The sequence below is a fragment of the Armigeres subalbatus genome, chromosome 3, assembly GCF_024139115.2.
Source record: "Armigeres subalbatus isolate Guangzhou_Male chromosome 3, GZ_Asu_2, whole genome shotgun sequence".
NCBI classification, from domain to species: domain Eukaryota; kingdom Metazoa; phylum Arthropoda; class Insecta; order Diptera; family Culicidae; genus Armigeres; species Armigeres subalbatus.
In genome coordinates, this window is record NC_085141.1 from 51,329,430 (window position 1) to 51,340,402 (window position 10,973).

Below are 10,973 nucleotides of genomic sequence, written 5' to 3' on the forward strand. Positions count from 1 at the left end.
GAGGCCTTAAGCTGTTTTCAGACGCAGTGAGACTGTTAAAGTACCCGTCCGTCAATGTACAGGAGTGGTGATTTTTGGCTCTCTGTATCATGACGAATATTTACGATTCGCTGTTGATCAAGCTGTGCGTCTTCTAAAATGAAAAGTACGTGAGTCCTCCCCTTTACTGATGACCTCTTCCTCTTATATTACTGAACCTTGCTTAACTTCGTATTCACGTATTGCTTACCGATTCCACGTCTTATCAAATATGAAAAATCCTATCAAACAGTGTATTACAGTCGACACTCTACATCTCGATGTTCTATATTTCGATATTTCTTTTCTTTCTACATCTCGTTAGCCTCCCAATCTCGATATCTCGCTATCTCGATTTGTTCTGGTCATATTTTGTTCAGGATTCTCTCTCCTTATGTCGATATATTCAATTTCTAGGCTACTAGACCACCATGGGACAATGACAAGCATATCAAATGTGACGAAATTTTTTTTTTTTTTCAATTATTATTCGTGTTTGAGACAGATTAAAAAGAGAAGCTTGGCCTAAATTTGGTAAAGCTAAATACTTGAAAAATGCATTGAAACACCAGAACAGAAGACATTGAAAACTAAATCAGAAAATTGCTAGATGAACTTCTAACTGGAATAACTTTGCAATGAAAAATACCATCACGACGACACAACCTATGTTGTACCACGCGCCTCCATCCCCACATCACACATGATGCATTCCTTACAATTTCCGACGGTGACAAAATCGCAGTCGCTAAGCGATAGAATCGCCATCGTTTCAATGTCTTCTGTTCTGGTATTATAGACTAAAATTTGTTTTCGTTTTTGGCGATTTCTAAGTTGGGCTTCAAAAGCTCAAAATGCAGTCCAGTTCAAAAGCACCCATAATTGAAAAACTGAACTAATTCGTCTCTCCCGCCGTCGTCTTCTCTTCCACAGGCCTCACCCCAGAAGCACGTCCGTCTGTCGCCCCGCCCGTCCTACCCATACCCATCGCCAAACTACTCAAACCAAATAGCTCAACAACATCACTACCAACAGCAGCAACAGCTCAGCCAGATCCAGCTCTCCCCCGGCGGTACCAATTACCACCAGCAGTCCGCGCTCAGCGGCATCAGTGGTACCGGGTCGTCCGGCACCGGTCAGGTGCAGCCGCTCAGCGGTGCCGGCTCGTTCGTCACGTCGGGATCCAGCCCGGGCTCGGCGGGCAGCAACCGTTCGCCCCTGTCACCCAACCGCCGAACGCGGGGCGAGAACAAAAAGTGCCGCAAGGTGTACGGAATGGACCACAAAGACCAGTGGTGCACCCAGTGCAAGTGGAAGAAGGCCTGCAGCCGCTTCGGGGACTGATCGTCCAAGTCGCGGAAGCCACCGCCGCCGGCGACGGCGTCGGCGTCAGCCCTTTCACCGCAATCGCAGCCTGCTGCGCTAACAGCGCCCCTAGCGGCTGCGGTGGCAAACCACCACCACCACAACCATCAGCAACAACATCAGCAGCATCACAGCAGCAGCAGCAGCAGCAACAACAACAATAGCAGCAACCATCATCACCGACAGCAGCAATCAGTCTGATGCGTGCGTGGTGACGGGTTGCGCGATAAAATGGCGTAAATGGTTTAGTGAGAGCGAGTAGTACGCATTGTCGTGTGAGTGTGTTAGTGAGCAGTGGTCGCACGCGTGCACTGTTGTACATATAGAAACGTGATATATTTTAGCGAGAATGTTGATAAGAGTGTTTATGATATAAAGACAGAAAATGACAGGAAAATGCGAAAAAATTATGGACATCAATTCGTAAAGAGATAGTTTGTAGGTTCTATTGAGTGTATATGTTAGCTATTTATATTCTCAGCCAGCGCAAGTGGAAAAGTCGCAGCCCGATACCCGAGACAATTGTATAGAAGCAGAGGCAGATTTGATCTGGAGCATGATATAACAAAAAACACACACTGAAAAAAAAAACACAAATACCGGAGACCGGGAAAACAGAACGTCATTGCAGAAATAGAACATATTTTTATACCAACAAACCACAACAACAACTACTACAATAAGTACCATTATCAGAACAATAGTGTGACTCTAAAACCAAAATCAAATCTATCCTGCACGTTGTTAAGCATTTCATATTTTTCAAATTTTACACCCCACAGACGTTGAAAGCTAATTTTTATCATTGGATACAAAAAAGTTTTAGAAGCTTCAAATTGCAACCGCTTGTGATTTTTTTTATTAAAACACTGTTACAAACACACACTGTGTAAATATGTTTAATTGAAAAGTAAATCGTACTAAAACTGAAACGTAAGCATCGCTGTTGTTCAATCTATTCTTTTTTGTTGATTTTTGAAACTATTGCCTATTATAATACACAAGTGCGCTAAATGTTGTAACATGCTAAACGGTTTTTCTCCAGTCTCCACCTCTCTCTCACACACAAAAACTCAGACACAGTAAAACAATGTGAAAACACATACATATGACATTAAAGAAATAAAATGGATCTGACATTTGGCAGTGTTGGCAAACATCAAAGTCGACAGTGAACGATTCCATTCCATCACTTTACCGAGCAAAACCCGACCTCGATCGTGCGTGCTACCGATCTGAACAGAAGAGAACAGGAAGGACGAACCAATTGGCTTTTGAATGATTGTCTATCTCTTTATCGAATTACTTGAACATTGGAAGTAACATTAAAATCGATCAAAAACTATGGAAAGGACATCCGTAACTAATAAAAAAAATGCAACAAGACTTTTAAAGGCTGATTTAGTTTTTAATAATGAAAAAAAAACCAATACGCAAAATGATGGAACAACCATAACATCAAATGACAGCCCCTCCAATTGAACAGCAGGGGGTGTTAGTAAACAAAGAACTGACCATCATATCAGAGCTTGTGCTCTGCTTCGGTGTCGACACATCTTGACAACTTGAACGCACACACTCACACCCGCCTTGCGGCACGTAACACTCCGTGCCGCTGTAAACAACGTAACATCACAATTAAAAACATCATCAACAACAATATTGGGGTGTGTGTTGGTGCGCGCTTAAATGAGAAAAAAATGCGAATGAAACCACTGCCAATAATGTTAAAAATAAAAGCAAAAATGCAAAAAAAAAAAAGTAAATTTAAATTTACATTGAAGCGAAAGCAAACCAACCATTAAAGTTTAAAAAATGACTAATTAGCGCAACATAATACGAAAACAGGCAAATAACAAAAACAAAATCCAAACGATAATGTATGTGTTAACCCAACTATTCGACGTGTTTTCCATGGTAAACAGTAAAGTGAAACATCAAAGAGAGTAACCAACCAACTGAGAAAAAGAAAGTCAACTCAAGTAGGTGGGGGTAGATCGACTAGAAGGCACCGCCGACGTCGAAGTGACCCTAGGATTTAAAAACAACGCCAGCGCGGCAACACGCTGTAAGTAAGGATAAACTTTACGTAATTTTTAAGAATATATCGAAGCAAAACACGTGTGCGACTGTAAACTAAGGAGTTGTTCGAAAACTACCATTTTAAAAATTGTGTGACAACAGGTAAAATTGTGATATGAATTCCAGGAAAACAAAGGACGTTTAAATCCACGGCTGAAAGTATTTCTCCGGTTTTTCCCATGTTGTCATCGTGTTAGAGATTCCCACTTGATACGGTTTTGTTTCCCGTTACGTTAGAACCTCCGAGAATCTTTTTATTTTACTCTTTGTTTGCTAAATTCGAGGAAGAAGTGTCTCGAATTTGCGGCGACAACCGAGCCGCAATTGAAAGTTTTGTTCTGTGATACTGGCAACACTTCGGCCGCGCTCCGACCCGGCGCCTTCGGTGGCTCTCTGCTGGGTGCGGAGAGGAGATTTTGCGGAGAAGTAGCGGTGCTTCTTCCCGGTTGTTTCCAGCGAAAAAAAAAACGACGAAAAAACAAAACGCAAATGGCTAGCGCGCTTCCTACTCTGTGATAAACGGGTTTTTTGTTGTTTTTATTTATTGTTCTGGGGAATGGTTGCAATTCGAAGTTTAAGTGTAGTTGTAGCGGTTGTGTTCTTTTTCAAACCAATCTAGTCGTCTGGTCGGGAATGTTTTGTTTTATGCAATGAACGAAGTAAATGCCCTGTTGCTTACGGGGGACAGACTGCGCCCGAAGGGCTTTAAAATGATTTTCGTTCATTCAAAAGATACCAATTTATGTAATTTCGTGACATCAGACTGATAGATTGTCAAGTTGGAATCAGTTTTGACGAATTTCGGTCATACTTAAGTTGATCGTTTAAATATTTTATTGGGCGCCATTATTCCAGCTCGTACTATGCCGTCAGTCCTTCGTTGAATATTTACACGCTTAGTAAGATCTGCTCAGATTGTTTATGATTTTCATCACACACTCTTCGCAATTCGCAGAAGTTATACTTTGAAGGGAATAACATGAAAAATCTGCGTAGGACTGGCTTAGCGTGTGTACAAATTCATATGAACTGATAGTTGGTCAAGTTTGGCGCCCAAATATCGAAATTTATGCCTGTAACAACATTTTACAGTGGACTATCATCTCCTCGTTTTTGGACCCGCTTGGAGAGCAGGAAGCGCTGGGTAGAAACATTAATATCATTTTTCCTCAGGGATTCTAAAAAAAAAAGTTTCGAATTAAACGGAAAAGGACAGTGCCACCTACGGCAAAGAGAAACAAAAGAACATAAAAAATCACGGTTGTCATGAAACCCTGTTTTTTCTTCACTCAATAAACGTTAATAATTACAGACTACGAAGGCAAAAATAACCATTAGTAAGAAGATCGTACGTAAAATCTAGATTAAAAATGGCGCAATCCAATCAAATAATGATCTCTCGCGGATAGCCGCCTTCAATAGAACCGGAAACCTGCTGTCCCACTTCCACGGGAGCTTCTTCCCTGCTGTGTGTGTATTGTGTATTTCCCCCGAGAACGGATCCCAACTGTAAATCAAAAATCCAGAACCAGATATAAGCAGATGAACATATTCCAAAGATTTTACCTTTTGTCCCTACATATAAAACGAACGTAATCCTAATCGATAGTTTGCGTATGAAGAAAGCAGAAGCTGAATGCATATAAATATTATATGGCAATAAAGATAATAAATTCTTTTGAGGCGCAATCGAAAAAAATAATGAATGATGGCGTTCAAATATGACTGATCATCCAAATCTTAACCTCAAAAGAAAACTTCATATGTACTGAAATCCGAGGGGCGGATCAATCGAAGCAATCGACTAAAAAGTGAAAAGCCATCAACTGACAGCAACACCAGTGGAATTACGCCCATCCGATCCATCAATTGACAATCGATGAAGCAAAGCAAATTTTGTGTTTTCTTATCTAATTAATGCACGGGAAATGAAGGTAAACTGATTGCTAATATGGCTGTTTGACGTTTATTAGCCTTTCGTTGTCACAAGAAGTCGAATGATTACTTTGACTTGGAAATGGCACCAACGCAACTCGCTCACATTTGAGCGATTCCGATGGTGCATCATGGATTGAAAGTCAGACATCCTAATGTTGCTGTTTTTATTCAATTTTGTTTGTATGGTTTTCGTAACATTTGCGACACACAAACACACATGCAATTTGATGAACGAGAACATCGTGGATCTTGTTAATGACTCTGAATGACTAGTGACTCAACTAGTGAAGCCTCCGTGCGCAGGATGGTAAGGATGCCTCGGAGAAGGGGTAAACCCATGAATTAAAAGACTAAATTTTTTTGCCTATTTATATGTACAAACGTATGAAGTTAGAAAGACATGTAAACCATAGTCAACCTTCATTGGTAATTAAAGTAGTGAAATTTTGCAGAAACATTATTTTTTCGGGTAGTGCTGAACAGCAGCTGATTATCACAATTATGTATGTGTGAGCAACATCAATTTACGAAATGAAAATAAATCTACTAACGAACCTATAGGTGTACGGTTTTTGTAAGCAATTATTTTTTATAAAGAATGACGATAAAATCTTTTCCCTACTTGTTACGCTTTTAAAAAAACTGCTTGTAACAAATATTCAACCAACAACAATGAAACATTGATCAAAAAATACAAGAGCTGAAGTACACAACCACGCCCAGAATATGCAATTGTTCGATATCCCTCCACACATTTTAAAACCAAAAAAAAATCATACGAATATTATCCTACATTCAGTACGAAAGTAAAGCGAAACGGTTGACATTCGCACGCACGCATACGCATACGAAAAATCGACGCGTCCAGTTTGAGCAGATCTGAGAAGGCCATGGGCATGCACACGCCGACGCCAGTCAATACAAACAACGAGGCCAGTTGCTGTTATGACGCTGAGTCTCATTTACGACGTACCGAGAAGCGTGAACAAGCAATTTCTATTACTCTTAAGTGACTATTGTATGAGAGCGAAATCCACGCAAATATGACACCGTTCAACCTGTATGTGTGCGTGTGTATAACGAATGTGTGACGAACAATAGCGGAGGGAAAATCAAAATAATCGACTGTATTGTGTGTTAAAATCATAGCGACATGATTCAAATTGTGTGTGTGTTTATAGGAATGGAAAACTTATGAAACTTTTTTTCCTTCGATCCGTAGAAAGTCGACTCCCCGTAAGTAGTCCCGTAATTTTTCACACCTCAAAATTAAAGCTAGATTATAGTAATATAAATGACTTATAAGTAAACCTAGTGGAGATGAATGTGTTATTAAAATGAACAAATAATGAGAATACTTGAGAGCGTTTTTCCACAGAGAAATGATTTGTTTGCAATATACACACAAATATATTCGGCATTCTTCGAGTAACATCGGTCACCAATTCTCCACCGCATCTTTGGCTTTTTTATATGGCAATTTTGACACTGTCTTCTTGACAACTGCTGAACAGCCATACAAAGATAAAACTGTCACTTTTATAGAAGAACTGTCAGATGACGGCATAATCTGCTGATTTTCAACGTTTCGTGGAGCTTTCAATACGCCTTTTCATGTGACTCTGCCGAGACTGTGCTTGTTTACAACCGCTGAACAGACCGTTAAAATCCGAAGCTGTCACTTTCATAGAAAAACTGTCAATTAACGATAAAATCAGCTGATGTTCAAACGTCACCTTCGTGGAACCGGAGGAAGGGCAGTAGGCGCTTCTGGAGGCAGTCATCTGTTTGGCCGATGATGGTGCCGAGCAATATGCACGACTTGCTGATATTGCCGCACCCACAGACCTTCGTCTTTCGGAACTTCTCCGGAACATCCAGGCGGGACTTGCCGATGGAAAACTCCAGACCGGGGATCTGTTTGGCGTCCGCTTTAATGTACGTCTCGTCATCCATTACGATGCATTTCGGCTGCACTAATCATTCGTGGACGAGTTAGACCAAAGAATTGACTACCTTGGCCACGTCCCACATCGAATGGTTCGGATTTCGCTTGAAGCAAGCTCTCACCTTCCTTGCGATCACGGGGTCGATTGTCTTGGCATTTCTTTCGCTGCCAGCTCGCCGCTGGGTCGTCTGGGTCTCCTTGAACGATTTTACCACACGGACCACGGTCGAATTGTCGATTCCCAACCGTTTCACGATTTTCCACGACCGCGCCCACATTTTTTGTCGAAGCACTTCTTGCTTGGAAGCCATCTCAATAACCACTTGACAGATTGTAAAGATTTTTTTCACATGTAAACATCACACTCTAAAGCAGTTTTATTCAAAATTTCAACAATTTTTACCCTTGCAATGAAAAGTTATAAACAAAAGAAAGCCTTTTACCACAGACAAACAGACGTAACACTAGAAAATTACCATCGACCATGACTTCAACGATCCATTTGAATTTGATTGATTGCGCAATTCACAACTAGAGGCGCTAGTGTCGTAATCCTTCGGGTTTGACATTTCACTCCAGCGCCTTCTGGTGACGATGTCATACGAAACATCGTTTCGTGTAACATGCTCGCAAGATGGTGGTAGAGCAGTTGGGCGATGGATTTTTCAGAAAAATGTTCAAGCTGTTACGTCTGTTTGTCTGTGCTTTTGCAATGCGTGTTCTTATCGAAATTCAGAAATCATCATTCCAATTGTCAAATAGTGACATTGACAATTAAAATTTTCTAAATGAATTTAATTATTTTGCCATAAGAGCGACAAAAATCATAAACACGATTAAATCTGACAGTTTCAGATTCTAATTTCACAGCTAAAATGGCCAATGGTCTAAACGAAAGGATTTCCAAACAGTTACTCGAAAGATGCCGAATTCGCGGAAGGAAGTAGTGGTGATCTGAACAAGCCTTGAGGTGATATGATCGCTCTTAAAATGCATTAGAAAAGCACAGAAGTCGCAGCAGGAAGTGAAGTAATTTCAGTATTTTTTGGTTACCGATGAAGAGGATTTACACAACACTCTCACACAATACAATTAGAAGAAGCTTTTTTTTCTCTCAATACAATGCTTTATTTAGATTTTTGTTCATATAAACTTTTGAATATTTGCGCAATTCAGCGGATGAACCAATCTTTAATGCTACAATAAATATTGATTCACAAGGGCAAATATTGCTTATTAAATATAAACGTTATCATTAAAAGTCACTACAGCGTCTTTCTCATTATGATAAGTTACGGTAAATACAACAAAAACAGCGATTACACACGTTGGTTCACAGCGGTAACATTTGCGGTTTTGTTTTTTTTTACGGGAGGTTAGTTTCGAACGTGTGCCGCTGTAAGGATCTTGTACTATTTTTTATCTTATTTATGGGCCATTTATACCTAAGATTATTCATATTTTTATTTCCGGAAGAGTGCTCCAACGAAACTTTTCCGATTATCATCTCTGTTGCACCAGCAAAAGCGCGGAATTTCAACAACCCGCGTCGTTTATTATATTTTTTTATATATTCTATAAGCAAAACCATTAAATTACGAATTAAGGAGACGTAAGAGATGGAAGGCAAGAAAGTAAGAGAAACGTGTACCATTTACAAATAACTATCCGGTGTTTTACGTTGATTAATGGTGGCGCAAGTTCTTCTCAATTCGACATTCAAAAAGACCGAAACATTGAAACTCATTAAGATTTGTATGATTTCATAAAATATGATGATTCTGAACCATTCTAAAAAAAATCAGCATCGATCTCTGAGCTGCATATCTATTTGTTTCTTGTTTTTCGATGTTTTTTCAGAACTTTTTCAAAATCATGTAAATAGATGAAATTATTGATTTTCTATTTCGTTTTCTACTGCATATTCAATCAGTACATCGGATGCATCGAGTAATTCAAAAATATATCTCAAAAAAGTAGAATCATAAGTTTCGTAATATGAAATTCATTTTTTTTTTATAAAATTCTTTGTCTTGAATGTAAAATTGAAAACAACTAACGCCGCAATTACCGGGCGCTAAATACTGGATATGTTTCTAGGAAATAATTATTTTTACACATAGATACACAATCTTAGACTTACAAATATATATTCATATACATTTATTTCCTTTTTGTTAACATTATTTTTATTTATTTATTTTTAGAATGTCGGAAGCTGAATAGTGAAAAAAAATTAGCATAATTTTACACACCCTCTTCTACCCACAAACAAAATAAAATAATAAAAACGAAACTAAAGTACACAAACACACCAACACTTGTAAACAAACATCACACGGAAGACAGTTTGATATGTAAATAGCAACAAAACATAAATCAAAGCAACCCGGTTGAAGTTATCTGTCAAAAAAAAGAAAAGAAATATAATCATGTGACACTCTGACATATTCAAAAACTCACTTACGACCAGCACATGGGGGCAGGCCCCCCTCTAGCGACTCGGATGTCAATGACCGATTAGATTTCACCTCTTTCCAAAAAAAATGCAAATTCTCAACAAAAACACTCAAAACCACACTACCAACACGTACTAACTGAGTAAAAAAACACTACTAAAAAGCTTTGATGTTGGAACTCCAACAGGTGGCACGCCGCCAGTTGACGATCGGAAGGGGGAGTACGGGGCATGTTCGCTGTTTCGCGTTCGAAATTTAGGACAATTCACTCTATTCGGCCAATGTGACAAAACAAAAGCGAAGCGCGACATGTTTCGGCCCCCCTTTGTACTGTCCGCGCCTAGCGACAGCAATGCGCTGGCGATGTCCCACCTGTAGCGAGAATTGTTCTGGAAAACTAAAAGTGTTACATCTAACGAAACTATTGATCGCTATCCAATTTAATTTTCCATCTTCTGTAGATACATAAACGGCGAACCGGGACAAAGAAAAATTGATCTACAAATATATAAATGTGTATATTCTGCAAAGAAACATAGAAACATGTAAATCACACAAATACCGAGAAGGAAAGATATTTTTTTTCTCCGCTACATATATAGCTTTTAGTTGGTAGAGTTTAGTTAACCCTCCGTACCCCGAATACGCATCTCCTCGTCCATCGTGATCCCCAACAGCCTCCCACCCAGATTCATCATTTATTTTGTTTTGGATGTACATATCGTAAGAATTTCGACCTGACTTTCTGTTCTAACCTTTACTATATTTCGGGTTTGAGATTGAAACATGAAAAAGTTGAACGAGCAAAACATAAGTACGTCACTCACAGACAAACAAAAAAATCCGAAGAAAGAATAATGCAACAGTTGTGCAAGCAAACAGAAAAGCGAAAGATCACCACCCGCTTGGAATATGGAGCGATCTATTATTGCGTTGAGGATGACGAGTGAATACATTTCTGCAAAATTATGAATCAATAACAGTAACAAACAGCATCCAACAACTGTCATGACGATAAATGAGAAATTCATAATGATGATGAAAATGAAGAAGAAAAAGATGATTTTGTTCGCAATCGATTTAAGAGATACAGTTTTTTTTAGTTTTAAGTAATACAATATTATACATATTATAAATATATACACGGTATTAGATAAAAGTAA

General features: G+C 39.1%; 1 protein-coding gene across 3 annotated transcripts in view; it reads left to right on the plus strand.

Moving 5' to 3' along the window:
* The window catches only part of LOC134227432 (zinc finger protein 704), a 302,312-nt gene extending 291,339 nt beyond the window's left edge, over positions 1 to 10,973 (plus strand). For all 3 annotated transcript variants that reach the window (XM_062708925.1, XM_062708923.1, XM_062708924.1), the window contains one exon: positions 952 to 10,973. In XM_062708925.1, the coding sequence (XP_062564909.1) occupies positions 952 to 1,362 (411 nt within the window). In that variant the 3' untranslated portion in view covers positions 1,363 to 10,973. The remainder of the gene's footprint in view (positions 1 to 951) is intronic.